Source organism: Arvicanthis niloticus, chromosome 7 (assembly GCF_011762505.2).
Source record: "Arvicanthis niloticus isolate mArvNil1 chromosome 7, mArvNil1.pat.X, whole genome shotgun sequence".
In the NCBI taxonomy this organism is placed as follows: Eukaryota; Metazoa; Chordata; class Mammalia; order Rodentia; family Muridae; genus Arvicanthis; species Arvicanthis niloticus.
In genome coordinates, this window is record NC_047664.1 from 8,422,270 (window position 1) to 8,442,752 (window position 20,483).

Sequence of the window (20,483 nt, forward strand, 5' to 3'; positions counted from 1 at the left end):
TGTGTGTGTGTGTTTGTGTGTATGCGCACAGAGGAAAACACATGGGAGTCAATTCTATCTCCGTCACCTGAGTCTTAAGTATGGACCTCAGTTCATCAGGCTTAGTTCCAAGCCAAGCAACTACCTGCTGAGCCATCTCACTGGCTCCCTGGTTGTTTTCCTTTACCAGAATCACAGTACTATTTTCATTAAACCATCAAAATCTAGTTTTGTTCCTTATAGCCATGTGGTGTAGTATTATCTTCATTTTATGTATTTTCTGTCCTGTTTGAGTCACAGAGCAATGTTCCTAAGTTTTACTTACAGCTTTGATTTTTTTTAAAAAAAAGTTAGTACTGTGTAGTTAATCTTGATTTAGTTAAAAAAAAAATACTGTGTATACTGATTGCATCTCTCCCAATAACCATAGAACTTAAAACTTAAGATCTCCATGGGTTTCACAAGTGGTCTAGTTTGACCTTACAATGTTCTGTGAAATGTATTTGTTATCTTTATGTTCAATTAGATTAATGCATAGGCCTCTTCTTCCTAGTGAAGCACAGAGCATGCATGCTAAGAAGTGACATAGCAAAGCAGAAGGAGCCTACCATAGACCTCCTGCACCCCTGGAGTTAGGGGTGTATGCTGTAACAACCCACTGTCTTGGCATACTAGTCACCAACCTTAAAACAAACTCTTCTGTTGTTTTCTACAAAGAGGAAAAGAGTGTCTGTCCCTATTCTTCTAGTTGTTAAATTATATTGGCTAATAAGTACAGAAACATATTGAAAAATATTAAGTAGAATCTGATTCAAGCCTTTCCCTTCATCATTGTGAAGCATCATTTCTGCAGTCTCCTTCCTGCCATTTAGGTGTGTCATCTGGTTTTATTACTTCTGACTTTATTTATTACCAGACCTTTCTTAGCCATCCCTTCTTTCATTTAGTTATGTGGTTTCTGAATGCTCTAGTATCCTGAGGTTCGTTGGCTAAGTGGAAAATGACTCTTATGGATGGTGAAATCTCTGCTGTTAACAATTGTGACTCAGCTACCATGTGGTGCCTAGTATCCTGCTTATATAACAGGCGTGGTGTAATGCATGCTACCTTATAAGGCTAATTATACAGATGCTTTGTGACTCCCAGTCAGTATATCCTAAGTCAGGTTTGGTACCTTATGTGTGTATGCCCTGTGGTATAATTTGAATATAAAATGGCTCCAAAGGTTTATATGCAGAAGACTGGGTAGTGTTATTTAGAGACAAAATAGGTGCACTAACTTCTCCAAGAACTTAATCCACTGATGATGTCCAAGCTGAATAAGCTATTAGGAAGTGCAGCCTGGCAGAGGAAAGCAGCTGCTGAGAATACGTCAAGGGTCTCACCTTTGTCTGCTTCCTGGCTGCTACGAGGTGAGCAGCTTTGCCTTTACTCTCTGTTCCTTGTTAGGATTCAGCATGCTCCAGAAACAAGAGACCCAAGTGAACATGAACTGTAATATAAACTAAATTTTTCCTCCCTGCACCAGTTACTTGTATCACTGCTATAACAAGGTACATGACAAAAGCAGCTTAAGGCAGGAAGAGATTAGTCTGGCTCATAGTTTAAAGTATAGACCTGCATGGCAGGGAGTCACAGTAGAAGAAACTACAGGCAGTCAGTCACTTTGCATCAGCAGGTCAGGAAACAAGGGGAGATGAATACTGACAAACAGCTTGTTTTCTCTCTCTCTCTCTCTCTCTCTCTCTTACTTATTTATTTTACTTACTCACTTTACATCCCTCTTACTGTCCCCTCCTGGTCACCTGTCCCACAATCCTTCCCTCATCTCCCCTTCCCTTCTCCTCTGAGAGGATGAGGGCCTCACCGGTATCACCTCCCTTCCCTGGCATATCAAGTCTCTGCAAGGCTAGGTGCATCTTCTCCCACTGAGGCCAGACAAGACAGTCCAGCTAGAAGAAGATATCCCACATATAGGCAACAGCTTTTGGAATAGCTGCTGTTCCAGTTGTTTGGGACCCACGTGAAGACCAAGCTGCACATCTGTTACACATGTGTCAGTAGGCCTAGGTCTACCCTGTATATGTTCTTTGGTTGGTGGTTCACTCTGAAAGCACCAAGGGTCCAGGTTAGTTGACTCTGTTGGTCTTCCTATGGGGTTCCTATCCCATTAGAGGCCTAAGTCCTTCCTCCTGTTCTTTCATAAGAGTCCCCAAGCTCCATCCTCTACTTGGCTGTGGGTGTCTGCATCTGTCTGAGTCAGCATCCTTTCAGAGGGCAGCCATGGTAGACTCCTGTCTGCAAGCATAACAGAGTATCATTAATAGTGTCAGGGAATTGGTGCTTGCTCATGGGATGAGTCTCAAGTTGGGCTAGTTATTGGTTGGCTGTTCCCTCAATCTCTGCTCCCTCCCCTGTGACTGCATTACTTGTATACAGGATAAATTTTGGGTTGAAAGTTTTGTGGGTAGGTTTGTATCCCTATAGCTCCACCAGGGTTTCTAACCAGCTACAAGAGTTGGCCTCTTCAGGTTCCATATCCCCAATGTTGTGAGTCATAGCTGACACTCTCATTGAGTCTTGGGCGCCTTATCCCAGGTCTCTGTCTCTTCCTGGTGATGCCCTTACCTCCCCATCTCTGTTGCAGGTTTCTATTCATTTTCACGGCCATTTGGCCAATCCCTCCTGTCCCTCCCTCTATACCTGGTCCTAACCACCCCCAGTCTCCTCCTCATCCCCTCTCCCACTCAGTTCCCGCCTTCCACCTACAGGCAGGATATATTATAGGTTGAAGGTTTGGTATCCTAATCACACCACTGGAAGTCTTGCCTGGTTACAGAAGATAGCTGGTTCAGACGCCCTATCCCCTGTTACTAGGCGTTTTCCCTAGGGTCACCCTCATAAGTTTCTGGGCATTTCCACTACACTAGGTCTTTACCTCACCCCGAAATCCACCCACCCCACCCCCCACCCCCACCCCCACCTCCAGCTGTCTCTCCCACCACTCTCTCCCTCCATCCTTCCCCACCTGATTCTGTTGTAGGCCTTTAATCCCAGCACTCTGGAAGAAGAAGTTGGTGGATCAGGACAGCTAGGAATACATAGAGAAGCCCTGTCTCAAAAAACAAAACAAAACAACAACAACAACAAAAAAAAACAAAAAACAAAAAACAAAAAAAAAAAAGAAGGAGGAGGCAGGAGAGGGTAGGAGGAGGAAGAGGAGGAGAAAAAAAGTTTCAGTTGTGGAATAACATTTTTTAAGTGAAATTAGCCAACATCAAACAGTAGCTTATGGGAGATGCCACTTCATAGATCATTAAGAGATGGACAATTTGAAATATTTCAAATGATTTTATAAAATTTTAATTAAGCACATTTTTTCCTAAATTCTTTTGCTGTGGAGCCAAAGAATATTCCCCTTTTCTTCTGTGGTAGCTGGCAACAGTATTATACAATACTAATGCAAGTGAATAAAATACTGTGTTTGAGATGCACACAGAATATTCAGAATATTGTTGTCCTTAGTTACACGATTCTAAGTTAATGGTATGTCTTTTCTTTCTGTCCAGTTTATAAGTAGTCATTCTTCTGCTTTGCTTCAACACTCTGCCTCATTAGGGAAAAATGTGCAAAAGTGATCATGTCCAGAAGTGGACGCACTGACAGTCTCTTTGATTTTTTTTTTTTACAGGGATGAACGAAATCAGTCCATCATTGTAAGTGGAGAGTCAGGTGCAGGGAAGACGGTCTCAGCTAAATATGCCATGCGGTACTTTGCAACCGTAAGTGGCTCTGCCAGTGAGGCCAATGTTGAAGAAAAGGTCTTGGCCTCCAACCCCATCATGGAGGTAAGACAGAACATTTTAGACCTTTTTTATAGTCTCTAATTAAGAAACAGGCTAAACACTTGACTGATATAGTACCTGTCGGAAAGTCTAGGGTTTCCAGCCACTAAAGTTAAGGAAATACTTTTCTGTCTCTTAATAAGAGATCTAGGAAAGCTGAAAGTTCCGTAAGGTGAGTTATTTCAAGTAAAGCCTCCTGTAGAAGAGTCTGCTTTATGCCTTTATTCTGCTTTTTAACTTTGAGAGAGAATTCTGCCTGTAACACCAGGCAGCAGTTCTTCACGCTGACTATTCTTTATCCAGGGGTACAGTTACTCATTTCCTCCCAGTCCCAGGTTCCTGTTTATACGCCTTCCAAAACAGGATTGCTCTCACTCAAGCATGAATGAGTTCTATTACTCTTAGCCACAATACATTTTTCTATGCTTAGTTCAACTTCTTTAGCTACAAATTTTAATTTTTTGCCAAAGTCCAAGTTATATATAAAACCCTAATCTCATAAGAATTTTTACTCTTTAAAAAATAAATATACAGCAAAGTATAGTCTAGTAAAGAAATTCAAAATTACAAATTCTTGGGAAAGGAAATACTATGAAAGGATAAGATGCCTTCAAAAGTCAGATACATCTGGGTGTGATGGCTCATGCCTGTTATCCCAGCAATGTGGAGGCTTAAGGCAGGAAGAGCACCATGAGCTTGAGGCAGGCCTGCCCTGGGCAGCAAAGTGAGACCCTGCCTCAGAAAACCAAACCAAAGCCAGGTTCGTATACAAAGTAGAAATGCCTGTGCCAAGGCATGGGGATTGGATGTATGACAATTTGATGTCTGAAGGTTTCTAGCTGGAAGAGTATTGTTTGTTAATAATGGTACTTCAGGAAAGTTAGTTTTGTAAGAAAATGAGAAAAATAGATTTTATTAAATAGAAATAAGAACATGTAGAAACAAACATTTCTTGTTAAAAATTTAAATGGGTATGATTTTATCCCTATCTTTTTCCTTTGCCAAGTTTTCTTTATTACCCAAACACAGATGGAGCTAAAATTGACCTGATGCACCTTGGTACAAGTGGCTTTTGCAGTAATCTGCCCAGAGGTAATTGTGTCTGGTTTGCAGTGCTGTGTGTAACATCTCTAAAACAATGCTGTGACATATGTCTACATGGCTATCCTTTAGAGCCACAGAACTTTCATTCCTGCATGGCCTAGACAAGATACTCTGAGGAGGCAAAGAGGCTAGGTGTGCTGCAGAAAGAAGGAGAAAGAGGTTTCTGATATAGCATGGGCAGGGAAGAGCAGATGGTTGTGTCAAAGGAAAGTAGTAAAATGTAAAATTGAGATTTTGCAAGGATTTATCTCTTTATATAGTAGTAGATGTTACTGATGTTAATATTGAAGTCATACATTTTGTGGAGCTAGTTTTTAATTTGAGTTTACAAACAGCAAGGCTAAGTTTAGACTTTTATTCATTTTATTCCCCATGACAACAGATTCCTAGTATCTGATAGAGCCCTAATGCATTCTAGTTCCTTATATTAGAATATCCTGAAATCTTGATTGCTATAGCTTTAAGAAATCTCATGTCTTCTAGGCTAGATCATACAAAACTGGAATTCGGGTTTTCATGAGAATAAGTCTCAGTGGCCCTTCTGGAATATGCCAGGAGCTATTTTCTAACTTAAAAAAAAAAAAAGCTACATTGTTTTCTTGTCTGCACTACAATTTTTAGTTTTGTTAATTTAGTTTTGTAGGAATGACATTAAAATTTAAAACAGGCACAGTTACTCTTTAGTGAAAAGCAGTTAAGAGGAATTTACCTTGTTTGTTGAGATGAACAAAAAGGGATAAAGGTCCTCTTTCTGTACTACTGTTTATCTGCATTTAGATCAAGAAGATTTTCATTAAGAGAGGAATGTTGGGGGATGTAGTAACGGGCTTGACTATAACTTCCTGGGTTCAGTTTCCAAACTACAAAAAGTAGAGAATTTTCAGGGCTGGAGAGGTAGCTCAGCAATTAGGAATACTTGTTGCTCTTGCCAGTGCTCATGACTGTGATCACAGCACTTGCAGACTGAGGCAGGGGCAATAAGAGTGGTTAGCGCTCTTGCAGAGTGCCTGGGTTTGAGTCCCAGCACTGACATGGTAGTTCTCAAGCACCTGTAATTCCAGTTCCAAGGGATATAACACTGTCTTCTGTTCTCTGGCACCAGACACATATGAGTTGCATGTACGCATAAAATAAAAATAAATGAATTTTTTTAACTACAGAATTTTTTTCATCAACTACAAACAGGTTGTTTCAATTTAAAGGATTGAAATAAAATATGGGAGGGAGAAGTAGGGGTGCACACCTCTAATTCCAACATTTAGGTTGTAGAGGTGAGACAATCAGGAGTTCAGGGTGTTTCTTGGCTACACGAGGCCAGCCTAGACTACAAAAGACCTTGTCTCAAAAACAGCCATGCAAACAAACAGACAGACAGATAATTTGGGGGGCTCATATCTATAATTTCAGCTCTCAGGAGCCCAAGGCAAAAGCATCACCATGAGTTGGAGGTCAGCCAGGGCTACACAGTGAGTTACAAACTAGCCAGGGCTACGTAGCAACATCCTGTCTCAAAATAAAATTATAAACGTATGTGCAGCAAACACAGAAGTACCCAATTTCATAAAAGAAACACTGTTCAATATAAAACCACAGATTGACTACCACACAGTGATACTAGTGAGTGATTTATACTCTCACCAATATACAGGTCATCACAAACAAACAAACAAACAAAAAACTAAACAGAGAAATTTGAGCTAAACTGATGTTATAAACCGAATGGACCTAATAAATATCTACTGAAAATTCCACATGAACATTTACATGGAACTTTCTCCAAAATTAATCACATATTAGGACAAAGCAAATCAAAACCAATATAAAAAATTAAAATAACATACTGCATTGTATCTGATCGTAATGGAATTAATCTGGATATCAACATCATAGAAACAACACAAAGTGACAAACTCATGGAAACTAAACACCAAACTTAAGAGTGATAATGGGGTTAAGGCAGAAATCAATAAGAACACTTTAGAAATTCCTAGAGTCGAATGAAGATGAAAACACAACATGTGAAATACAACAAGGGGAAGATTACATCACTTAGTGCCTGCATCAATAACATGGGAGACCTCAAATTCATATAAGAACACACTTGGAAGCCTTGAAAAAACAAGAACAGACAACTCCCAAGAAAGGAAACGGGAAGAGATAATAAAACTCAGGACTGAAATGAATGAAATAGAAATGAAGAAAAATAATATAAAAAGATCAAATAAATGATTTCTTTCTGGAAAAAGAGTAAGAGACCCTTATCCAAATAAAAGAGAGTACAAATCCAAATTAATAAAATTAGGAGTAAAAGGGAGACATTACAAGAGGCATTGAAGAAATTCAGAGAATCATAAGGATGTCCTAAAAATTGTTATATTTCATAAAACTAGAAATTTTTAAAAGAAATGAATGAATTTCTAGATATGTGTGATCTACAAAAACTAAATCAAGATGAAATTAATAATTTAAATAGACCAAAAACATCTAATGAGATAGACACAAAACCTCCCAAATAAAAAAAGCTCAGACCTAGATGGATTCAGGACAAAATTCTACCAGACCTTCAGAGAAGAAACAACACCAATACTCTTCAAATTATTTAATGTATAAAAAATAAATACAATTTCTAAATTCTTTCTATTATCATACCAAAATTAGACAGACTCAACAAAAAAGTAAATTATAGTCTAGAATCTCTGATGAACATGGTTGTAAAAATTCTCAATAAGACACTTGTAAACTGAATTCAAGAACACATCAAAGAGATTATCCATCATGATCAAGTTTACTTGATCCCAGAGAAGCAGGGATGGTTCAACTGAATCACATCAATAACCTTTCCTTCAGTGTAGCAATTTCTTGCAGATTGAAATGAAAATAACATTATAGTCTTGTGGGTACGGTACTTACAAGACAGAAGAAACAACTAGAAGATGTGGACAATGATAAACCTTTTTGTTTGTTTGTTTGTTTGTTTGTTTTTTGTTTTTCGAGATAGGGTTTCTCTGTGTAGCCCTGGCTGTCCCGCAGCTCACTCTGTAGACCAGGCTGGCCTCGAACTCAGAAATCCGCCTGCCTCTGCCTCCCAAGTGCTGGGATTAAAGGCGTGCGCCACCACTGCCCAGCAACAAAGATAAATCTTTCCAAATCAAGTCTAAGGCTTATAATCATATCTATTCTTTAAAATTTTTATTTTATGTATATAGTGTTTTGCCTGAATGTATGTATGTGGACCGCATGCTTGCCTGGTGCCTACAGGATCGAGAGGTCATCATGGCCTCTGGGACTGGAGTTAGAAACAGTTGTCTGCTACCATGTGGGTACTGGGAATCAAACCTGTTTTCTCTGAAAGAGCAACCAGTGTTCTTAACCGCTAAGCCATCTTTCCAGCCCCCAATGTTTTAATTTTGTTTTAAAAAAATATTTATTAGTTAGCATACAACACGACAAGCCTCCTTATGGCATTTTCATGCATAATTAGCTTAGGTTGAGTCACTGCTTCCCCAACACATACCTGTACTGCCCTCAGCTTCCTACTCCTGCCATATGTACCTGCCATCCAGTGTCCCCCTTTTTACTTTTATAAGCTTACGCATCCCTCTGGCAACTCTAATGCTTCTCAGAGAAACAGCTTACTCAGTTTCAAACTGATTTCAGTTGCTTCATCAACCATTTGTTGTTTTATGCTTAAATGTTTTACTGACTGACCAAAAGGTCTGCTTTAGCCCTACCCTGCCGTTTCTCACAGTATGTAGTGTTGTTTTAGCAAGTTGCCAGTGTAGTATGAGAATTGGACAGTAGATACAGGTTTAAGAGTAGAAATTGTGGACCACTTTTCCCTAACTGCCTCAGTTAGACACAAAAAGGAAATTACATAGGGCAGGGCCTGGTCAGCACTCAGTGATATCATAGATGCTCCTGCTTTTACTGCAGCCAATCTTGTGTCTACTTTTTGACAGAATGTATCTTTTCCACTGAAAATTCTGTATTTATTATTAATCTCATTTTTAAAATAAAACATCAAGAAAATATATGAAACGGTAAGTTTTCTGTATGTCAAGAAGGGTGAGCTGAGTCACAATTGATCAGACTACAGAGAATAAATGGCTGGAGTGGGAGTCTGTATTTACACTCCTCCCCCAATGCTCAGGAACATCACACAAGAGGGTGCAGAAAGCGTGTAAGAGCCAGAGAAAGAGGAGAAGACTGCTATAAACCAGTATCTTCTGGACACAGCAGGGTGCTGTGCTCACGAACTCTCAGCAGATGGATTGCCAAGTGAGACAGCATGAGTTCAAGTAAATCAAAATCCCAGCAAGGATGGTTAGGAATTCATGACGCCCCACCCCTGCTTGAAGAGCTCTTGGTAGTTGATGGCTGCTGAGGAATGAAGACTCAGTTTCCTTTCGGGGTGTTGGATGGCTGGTAGATTGCCCATGCTTCAGTGGGTGACATCACACCCATAAACATAAGGGCATCCACTGATTGGATTCAGTCTGCTTATAAAAGGACATTTTAGAATTTTTTTTTTTGCAATGTGACTGCTTCTTAAAAGTACAACAACCATACCCAATAATTATAGTCATTAAACAGTTCATAAAATTACCACTTGTTGAACACTTGAGAAAGTTACTCTAAAACACCCAATGGAAATCAATTCACCTTTACAAATATAATAAGTGCTTTGCAACTCTCCAGCCAGTACATGATAGTTCATTCCAAAAAGCTATAATATGAAGAGGAGATAAGTCTGAAGCAATAAAAAAGAATTAAAATTTTTCTATGTCAAGTCGCAAGTATCCTGGTGTTTTCTGTGATCAGTAGTTGATTAGTAGTTGATTATCTTCTGAGGGCATTACAGTACTTCATTTGTCTGGGATGTAAAATGGCTAAAACACATGAGGAACTAGAGTGTCATAGTCACACACTCTGGAAACGGGAGCTCCTAGGTTTCAAAAGCCTTATTCCTGGTCTGTGGCGCTGTCTTGGATGTGAAGCACCCATTAAAAGAGCCTTGTGGCTAATCAGTGGATATTCTAGTTTGCTCCTCAAATGTTTTAAGATTTATTTATTTTTTATTTTACATATATGTATGTGTACCATGTTCATGAATTGCCAGTAAAGTCCAGAAGACAGCATCTGATCCCTTGGAACTAGAGTTGTAGATGGTTGTGAGCCACCATGTAGGTGCTGGGAATTGAATCCAGGTCCTCTGCAAGAGGAGCTAATCTTCTTAACCAGTGAGCCTTCTCTCCAGCTCCAGCACCCTGTTTTAAACACAAACATATGTTCCGAGGCACTTTAGTCCACAAATCAACAACTTCACAAATCACACCAAGTTTTTCTCATGCCATGGAAGCCGCCTCTCAAATCTGATGAACTTGTGTGCACCAGACAACCAGAGTTATATCACTGCCTTCCTGGATGACTTCAGCCTGCAGTAGAGGGATCTTGTACAGTACTATGGGAACCTGTTACACTACTGTCCTATAAAATACTATGGAGGCTCGAAATGTACGTGGATTTTTTTTTTCTCTATCTACAACAATAGAAGTGTCTCATCTTAGAAAAGGCTTCTGGGAGGCTGGAAAAATGGCTCAGTGGTTAAGAGCACTGACTGCTTGCTCTTCCAGAGGTCCTCAGTTCGATTCCCAGCAACTACATGGTGGTTCACGACCATCTGTAATGGGTTCTGACTCCCTCTTCTGGTGTGTCTGAAGACAGCAACAGTGTACTCACATATATAGAATAAATAAATCTAAAAAAAATAAATCTTAAAAAAAAAATTACAGTTATTTTGGTCAAGCAGTGGTGGCACACGCCTTTAATCCCAGCACTTGGGAGGCAGAGGCAGGCGGATTTCTGAGTTTGAGGCTAGCCTGGCCTACAGAGTGAGTTCCAGGACAGCCAGGACTACACAGAGAAACCCTGTCTCGAAAAACCAAAAAAAAAAAAAAAAAAGAGAGAGAGAGAGAGAGAGAGAGAGACAGAGACAGAGAGAGAGAGAAAGAGAGAGAAAGAGAGAAAGAAGAAAAGGCTTCAGGGTATAATCACCCTGAGTAATTGGCAAAACAGACTTCAGGACTCTGAGAATGAGAGCGAGTCCTGTGGGCCTGATGGTGACGCTCCCACAGTTGAAAAGACTCCAGAGCAATAGTGACTCTTGACAGCTCCAATCTGACCAAAAGGCAGGAAAAGCGTAATCTGCAAATTGAATTTCAGCAATGGCAGCAGCACCAGTGATCAATTCCATTTTCAAACCCTTGTTCATACAATGGGCTCTTAAGACAGTTTCCACAATTGTCTCATAAGTGAACAGTACATCCAAGAACTCCTAAAGGCAACATCTTCACCAACTACTATTGCAGTAGGATCTTTGGCCAATCAGTTATCCAAGGATCTTGTCATTGAATGAAAGGTTTATCTTCTGAGTTTGCTTATACAGCAAGGCCTTTGGGTATTAAAACACAACCAATACACACACAAACTCACATGAGTTTATAATTTCTAAGTGTCTGTCTAGTTAAAGTATCCTAAGCTTTTTTAAGTCACTATATTTTGCTAGAAAGATAGTTTTCAATCATTTTTATTCCTTTTCTAAAACACTTTAAAAGTAATAATGCAAATTCTAATGGTATCATCATGACCAACACAAATTATGACACTGTATTCCTTTTAAAATACTAACTCATTGTCTTTGATGAGAAGATCAGGTAAGTATGCTGACTCCTCTGGCTAGCTAGGGTCCTATTGTTTTTAATCCCTGAAACTTGCTCTCTTTTAACATTCTATACCATTTTCACATCACTCTGTTTGCTGTGGTTTTCATATACTAATCCTAAAAGACTTTGTACAAGGGACAAATGTTAATCTTATATGGAATAAAGTTATTCAGTGTTTAATATATGCATTATGTGAATGCTTGTTCTAACTGCACTATGTTTTTATTTTGACTTAAAAGAGTTACAGAAGCATGTCACTAAGTTAAAAAGCAGACATACGCCATCAAAAATTTAAGGTTATGAACAATATTTAGTAAAATTTAAATTCTCAGTATTTGGTTGAAGATATTTACAAGTTAGATGAAACCATTAAAATCAATGTTGGGTTGTAGATGTTACTCATTTGGAAGAGTGCCTGCCTAACATGAGCAAAGCCTTGTGCACATACCTGTAATCCTAGCACTCTATAGGTAAGGGCAGGAGGATCCGGAGTTCAAGGTTATCCTCAGCTGCATAGCAAGTTCAGGATGAACCTGAACTACATGAGACCCTGTCTTTAAAGCAAACAAGCAAACAACTCAAAACAACAACAACAACAAAAACCAATTGGGTTCTGGAGGGATGGCTTGATAGATAAAGTAGATAGATCCCTGTAAGCATTCAAACCAGTCTTTAGGTCTTAAACACCTCCATTAAAAAGCTGGTTTTAGCCAGGCAGTAGTGGTACATGCCTTTAATCCTAGCCCAGAGATTAAATTGAGAGACAGAGGCAGGCAGATCTCTGGGTTTGAGGACAGCCTGGTCTCTATAAGTTCTAGGATAGCCATATACCTTGTCTCAGGAGAGAGAGAGAGAGAGAGAGAGAGAGAGAGAGAGAGAGAGAGAGAGAGAGAGAGAGAGAGAGAGAGAGAGAGACTGAGAAACTATAAAAACATAAACAAAAATAGCTGTGTTTGGTGGCCTGCCTAAAATCCTAGTGCTTAGGTGGTAGAGACAGGACTCCAAGGGCAAGATGGGTATTGAGATAAGCCGAGTTGTCAGTAAGCTTTGGGTTCAGTGAGAAATCCTGCCTCAGTAAATAAAGTGAAGAATGATCAAGGAAGACAACTGACATTAACCTCTGGGCATCATATACACATGCACACACATGTACAGTGCAACTGCATGCATGTGCTCGTACACATACACACATTCACAGTATATACAAGAGACACGTTTTTACTTCTGGTTTCAGAAAATGGCTTTTAAAGTGCATAAAGCCAGGCATGGTGACACATGCCTATACCTTCTGCATTTGGGAAGTAGAAGCAAGAGGATATAAGTTTAAAGACATCCTTAGCTATATAAGGAACTCATGGCTAGCCTGGGGTATGTGAGATGCTGACTCAAAATGTAATCAATTAGTAGAATGGATAATACTAATACTCTGCTTATAAGCATTATCATTTGTCCTTTGTAGCTATGGGATAGAATGATCGAACTGGCTAGTTTCTAAAGAGACCTTTTATACCAAACTAGCATTTCCAGGAAATTTTTTCTTTGTCTTAATGATGTCACTTACATAAGGCAGTCTTCTGAGTTTTTGGTGGCTAAGGACAAGGCTTTGTTCTGGCAGCTCCAGCCCTATAACTCTCTTTCTGTGGACATGAATGTTTGTATGCCCCAGACGGTGTATGGAAATTTCACCACTGCTATGTCCATCAGTCCTTCTGCTTCTGAAATGCATTTCTGTGAGAATAACAAGACGAAGAAAGACTATTGGTATCTGCCTGTGCAGCTGAGGCAAAGCAGACACTTGTGCTCCTTACAGAGGCAAAATTGGTTCTCATCTTAAAAGGATCACTAAAAATGGAAGAGTTAGATTCTATTCCTTCTGTCTCTGAGTAAGCTTTGTAAATGCCATGCATCGCCCTTCTTAGATCCTGTTTTTTCTCTTGTTTCTTAGTCAATTGGAAATGCCAAAACAACCAGGAATGATAATAGCAGCCGGTTTGGAAAATACATTGAAATTGGTTTTGACAAGAGATATCGAATCATCGGTGCCAATATGAGAACTTACCTTTTAGAGAAATCCAGAGTGGTGTTCCAGGTAAGCTGGATGTGTACACATCCAAATATTTGTGTGTTTTCGGATACTTTATAAGTACTGTCATGTAAAGTTTTCTTGGTGAGATAGGAACAAATACCCAAAAGAGAGCACAGGGACAGATTAAAGGCTATTTTATGGGAGTCCAATTTGACTAACCAATGACTTTATTAGGCTTATTTACATAGATGGTTAACCCCAAGGCAGCTCTAGCACCATGAATTTCCATCTATAATGGACGACAACCTCATGGAAGCTGCATCATAGAGCCCCCTTTCAGTTAACCTTCCAGTTTTGGGGGGTTTTGTTTGTTTGTTTGGCTAGTTAGTTGGTTTTGTTTTTATTTCCTAGCATCTCCCAAGATCATTTGCACTGGAGGAGGACAGAGCAGAAAGTAATGGCTGCAGCCTCATCTGACACTTCTGTGACCCCAATTTCCCTCTTTCTACTAGGGTATATGTCAGCTCCATCACCTTTACTTTACACACAGCTACTTCTTTAGGCCTCTGCTCAATTAGTGTCCATGGCTATGAGAGCCAACATAATCTCTTCTCCAAGATGATGGTCATTTTATGCCCAAGGACAAAGCCATACTAAACAACTATAGAGCCCTTGCTTGTTAGTATGATATACTTTCTTTCATAGTACTCTTGAGCATATGCTCATGGCATTACTTAAAACACACTTGGATAGAAACATGTAAAATGTAAAGTGCTGCGTCAGAAGTAGGGACAGCCTCTTTAACCCAATAGTCCTTGAGAGTGGACACAGATTTAGGTTTAATGTTTCATATTTTGATAACTTTACAGTTACTGTCCAAAATAATGGATTTCATTATGATATCCTTGCACATATATGTAATTGTTCCTAGCTCCATACCACTCCTCTACTCCCTGCTGTTCTTCTTTTCTCTTGTTGGTCTGCTTTTATTCATATACATATGTGTATGCATAGCTATCTATATCTGAAAGCTAAATTATGCATGTGAAAGAAAACATGTTGTGTCTTCTCTACTCCATGACCTCTTGTTCTCTACCATCCCCTACTTTAGGCATCAGCATCATTCCTCATAGTCTCTATACTACTTTCATGTTGTGTATTCATGTCGTTTTATATATGTGCATGTGTTATGCATTTATTTATATTTAAATCTAGGTTCTCCGTATAACAGAAAGAATACAGTATTTGTCTTTCTGAGTCTGGTATAGTGGTTTTGAATTTTCCTTACAAGATGCTTGTTGAAAATGCTAGTTAAAAAGAGGTGCTATTTAGTCTTGTCTCTGTATTTTCCAACTGATAAAGAAAACATTTATCTATGTCTTCAAAGAGTTACAATTTGAGCTCAGCTCAAGAAAAACAAAGTATACCTGTCCTCTTTCTTTCTTTTTGATTCTTAGGATATGACATTATTTGGGTAGGATAGTAATATTATCAGGGAAATTATAAGGGGGGGAGTTCTATCTTAGTCTTATTAAAATAGTTGAAAAATGGACTCAGAGGCTTGAGCATACTTAGGTTTTATTAAAGTTTGAAAGTAAAGCAACAATAGAGGAAAGCTCAAAATCCCAGCAACCACCAGGAAGAGGGGAGATGGAGGAAAGCCAGGCCTTTTAAGCTAGGCATGGAGGTCAGACAGTGAAAGGAAAGTGTGCTTAGGAGTATCTAGCCCCAGATCTGAGTTTCAAGGCACCCAATTCTAGGCTCTTGTACCCTAGAGCAAAGGATTGTGAAGGGACGTGGTTAGAAATAGAAACAGACAGCTCATTAAGACAGGAAAACATCCGAGGAATGGAAGTGGGCTAATGAGCTGAGGAAAGACCTAACAGGTACTGGGCCACGTGGCCCCGACCTATTATAGACTGTTTACATAATATCAGTCCCAAGTTCCAGTGGGCGGGGCTGTTTGTGAACATGCCCTTTAGAAGAAACCTAGTAAGGAAGGGCTCCCAGCACTCTTCTTCAGACTGGCATTCTTCCTGTTAACACTGATGTTTCAGCCCTGCTCTGTTCTGCCACAGAGCTAAAAGAAAGTCTTTGTAACCTGGCTGTAAACTGCCATCAAAACCATAGTTTAATGTTTGTATAGGATTTTTGTTGACACTTACATTGTTGCTTCTTTCCAATGGAAAGGGAGACATGTTACACGTTTATAGCACTAGCTGGTGTATAGTCATACATTGTAGGCATTCTAGGGAATGTTGATTATCATAAAAAAAGTCAGTATGTGGTTCTTGGTGACCTACTACATACCTCATACGGAGACCCAGAGTTTCAGTGACCCATGTGCTGGATACCACATCATTACAATTCAAATATTCCACATGGCAGGGTCCAATGTTTATTGCCTGTCTGTTGTGGCTTTGAAGTTGTCTAGCACATACCAAGAGTCAAGAGTTGGGGTGTCCAGATACCCTGGCTTTGACTTTGGGATTGTGCCTGGTTAAATATTTAATCTTAAACAAATTATAATACTTGATATGTATAAACATAGCATTTGATATTGATAGTAAGGCAATAGCCACCCTCCACTGTTACTCTAGTATTTAAGTTACAAATAACAGTATTATTCACATAGGACTTTTTTAAAAAAAAATGTTTATTAGTGAGAAGAAAGAATGAGTGAAACAGAAATGCATGAAATTCACATGTATAGGAACTTAAGACTAATGATGTGACTCAGAGGTTAAGAGAGGATCTGAGTTCAAATCCCAATACATATATGATGGCTACCAACTGTCTGTAACTCTAGTCCCAGGGGATTCAACACCTTCTCCTGGCTTCTACACATACTGCACACTTTTGGTGCACAGACATACATACAGGCAAAACACCTATATATATATAAGGTAAAAATTAATGTTTGAAAAAAAGAAACTTGTAGGATTGTGAGCAAAGTGGGAAATTGACTTTGGTCAGTATGTTGACTAGTGGCTAGTACTGCCTAAGAATAATGGTAAGCCTTAATCCTTATCTTTAAGTGTGGTAGTAAGTCTTCCAGCTCCCCAGTCTCCAGGAGTCTAGAACATTGAGAATGTTTGTTATAGCAAATGAATCACAGTCAAAATAAGTAGGCCGAGCATTAGCCATCCTGTACAGAGATGACCGTAGTGTTTCTGCAGAGCCACCTGCTTTTCTAGTTTCTGTTTGCTGAACCACTTGATCTCTTGCCTCATTGTGCTTGTGATCATTGGTATGTTTATTCAGTGTCCTGTGTCCCTGCAATAGTCATTGATGCCTTTAGGTTTTAAGACTTCCCTTAACCTTATTAACATTAATCTTTATTGACATGGATATACTGCAAATTCTAAAAATACATTGATCTGATATTAGTAATTTTTGCAACTGTATTCTAGGTGTATATGTAGAAAAAGACTAAGGAAATACTAAAAAATGACCATAGATTATAAATTATTATTTTTTATTTTATCAAATTATTATTCATAGGAAAAATATGTATGTTACATACTACAAAGTTTATAGTATATAAATATATAGGGAAAGTATGCTTATGGATTTATTATAGTCATAAGAAGATCATCGTTAAAATATGACAAGGAAGAGATTATTCTCTTTAGATAGAGTTTTAGGATTACTATGAATCTAGAAGTTATTAATAGAAAATGATGGTGATCCCACCAAAAACTATTACTTTAGTTTCTCCAGAATCACTGGTGTCTAATGATTTTGGCCATCTATCAAGCTGTTCACTAATTCAGAAAGCATTACTAAGGCAGGCTAAGTGTTACAGGCCTCTCAGGGGGCTGAATTGGGAGACTCACAAGTTATGGGCTGTCTGATCTACAGAGGAATTCAGAGATAGAAAAAACATTTAGATAAGACTATGTCAACAAAAAGGGTCAAAACTGGACTTGGGATATAGTGCAGTGGTAGGGAATACTTGTCTAGAATATTCGAGGTCATGGGTTTAGACTGTAATACTAAAAAAACTTAAAATCCTTGCTAGCTGGTATTTATACTGAATATGACTAGTACATCTTTATTACTTATTTTTTATTTTTCAGGAGACAGAGTCTTACTGTTTTGCCCAGTCTGGCTTCAAGTCTCAAGCCATCCTCCTATCTTGCATATATACTATAAATCATAAGGGTTAATTATTTAAATCAGTTTTACAAAATGTGGGGATTTACTGAGATAATACGATATTAAAATTTTATGTTATCATAGGTTCTCCTGAGTTTTATATTAAAATGCCACAATTGAAAACTCTTCTTATTTCAAAGGCAGAAGAAGAGAGAAACTACCATATCTTCTATCAGCTCTGTGCTTCGGCAAAGTTACCTGAATTTAAGATGCTGCGGTTAGGTATGAATATGATACTAGATTTCTTGTATTGGTGTTCTTTTCTGTTAAGTTTTGAGTTCTCAAGCTTGTCAAAAAAAAATCCTTCTTTGTACTAAAATATTTATGAAGAAAATGATTCTTGGAGGTCTGCATCTAGCTTTAGAACCTCCACGGGTAGGAGGGTGTGGCTCTAATCAGGTACAGGATTGGCCTTGTCGAAGCTGGTTAAGGAGTAGGTGGGTTTAGGTTCTAGCCTCTGCTATTCGTTTATTTTGTGGTTTGTTTTGTTCATTTTATTTAGAGACAGGATTTCTTTGTGCAGCCTTGGTTGTCTTTGACTCTGTAGATCAGGCTGGTCTGGAACTCATAGCTATCCAGCTGCCTCTGTGTCCCAAGGGCTGGGATTAAAGGTATGTGCCACCACCTCCTGGCTCACCTCTCTGCTTTTACATATGTTCGAAAACTGTTCTGATGAAAGAGGAAACTTGTCCTAGTAGCTTGTTTGGAACTAAATCTGAAGAAAACATTATTTATTTCACCAATTAAGATAAAATCTTAAATTTTATATTAGAATGTCATTGTAAACTGGGCAGACTATAAACCATGTGTATGTATATGTGTGTGTATGTGTGTATGTATGTATGTATGTACGTACATATGTATGATCAGTGTGCTGTCACTGCCTCTACTTTAGCATGTTTACAGGGTGGAAGTCCAACCTTCTCATAGACTAAAACCCTTTTCTTTCCTTCACTGCAGGAAATGCAGATAGTTTTCATTACACGAAGCAAGGAGGCAGCCCTATGATAGAAGGAGTGGATGATGCAAAGGAGATGGCGCACACCAGGCAGGCCTGCACTCTGCTGGGTAATGTCATCTGTCTTGAACTCACGAGTGCTGGTCATTTGGACTCAAGCAGTCTTTGTTTGGAGTATTGGTTTGTCTCTGTGTTAACTGCTCAACAGTGCTAGGAGATTTCACACGTGTGGAACGTGGTCAGAGAAATGGGCGTGGCATTTCTTAGAACGGTTCTAGGATTAGATAGTGGCAGTAGTGGCTCAACTTTATAAATTTACCAAAGATCATTGAATTGCACCTTAAAACCATATTTCAGCATCTAGAGAGGTAAGATTAACTTTTAGCTAAATGTTTAAAAAAATCTAGGGTTTGAGACAAATTGAAATGGATTTTTGTATAAACATATTCTGTGGGTCTTGGTTGTTCAGGGGCTTGATTACTTGGTTTTTTGGCTTTGTTTGTTGGTAATGTTTGGAGATACGTTTTAACCACGTTTTAACCATGTAGCCCACTAGGACTTGCAGTCCCTCTGCCTCAGTCTCTGTGCTGGGATGGAGAGCATGTGGCACTGTGCCAGTGCAGGCTTTGCTGTGTTATCTTTACTTCTGTCTTTGGGGTCTTTACAACTGCTAAAAAGCAAAACTAAATTGGCATGGTGACAGAAAACATGTATTCTACTGTTTTCATTGTTTTTGATAAAGGAATTTTAAATTTTTGTTTGAGAATTTTATATATGCACATAGTGTTATTCCTGTGTTTTTGAAACAGATACCACTGAGTTTAGAGGTCTGGTGGAGTGGGGGGTAGAGAGGTGGGGACATCCTTTTGGAGATAGGGTGGTGGGGAGGAGGTATGGGTTGGAGAACAGTCAGAGGGTGGACTGGGAGGGGGATAAAATCTGCAGTGTGAAAAAAAAAAAGATTAAATAAAATTTTAAAAAATAAATAAATAAAAAGTGTTAAATCTGAATGCCAGTCAGTTTATACTTAGAGTTGTACAATAGTATACAATTTTAAAAGGTGTCCTTTAAAAAAAAAGCCTCAGAATAGAAGTAACTCAAATATTGTATTTTGGTATTTAGAGATATACTTTCTAATAAGGGAGCTTAGGTCCTGAACCCTGTAAGACTTGCTAAAAATACAGACTCATACTACTTCATAAAACGTTAGACTCAGCATCTGCATTTTAGCAGGGCGTACAGTTGATCCATGTGCACATTAAGTCCCACAGAGTATTGTTTTACTTAAGAATTTTAAAAGGCCAGTATTTGTTTCTGTGTTTCTGTTTTTTACTTCTTCCCTTGGGGGTGTCCAGGACTGTTGCACACCAGGCGGGAAAGGACATAGCAAAGTCCAGAACTGGTGGGTGGGCAGTATCCTAGTCTGGCAGTAAATGCCAGGGGTGGGGAGGGGTGGAGGGTAGGAAAGTGAGGGGTAGAAGATAGGAGGGCTGAAGGGGGGTGTCAGGTAGGCATCTTCTCCAAAGATGACAATGTTACAGCTCCTCAGTGTTACAGTTCTTTTAGAGGACATTCAATGAAACTACTCTGTCAAACAGTATTCAACAAAATAGCTTGTGCACATATACTTTATTTGGGTGAATCAAGGGCTATATATATATATATATATATATATATGAACCTTGGAT

At 38.9% G+C, this 20,483-nt stretch overlaps 1 protein-coding gene across 4 annotated transcripts in view; it reads left to right on the forward strand.

Moving 5' to 3' along the window:
* Myo5a (myosin VA) overlaps positions 1 to 20,483 on the forward strand; it is a 152,932-nt gene that overhangs the window by 52,016 nt on the left and 80,433 nt on the right. For all 4 annotated transcript variants that reach the window (XM_076937882.1, XM_034509251.2, XM_076937881.1 and 1 more), the window contains exons 5-8: positions 3,671 to 3,827; positions 13,596 to 13,739; positions 17,978 to 18,059; positions 18,798 to 18,905. In XM_076937882.1, coding sequence (XP_076793997.1) covers positions 3,671 to 3,827; positions 13,596 to 13,739; positions 17,978 to 18,059; positions 18,798 to 18,905 — 491 coding nt within the window. The remainder of the gene's footprint in view (positions 1 to 3,670; positions 3,828 to 13,595; positions 13,740 to 17,977; positions 18,060 to 18,797; positions 18,906 to 20,483) is intronic.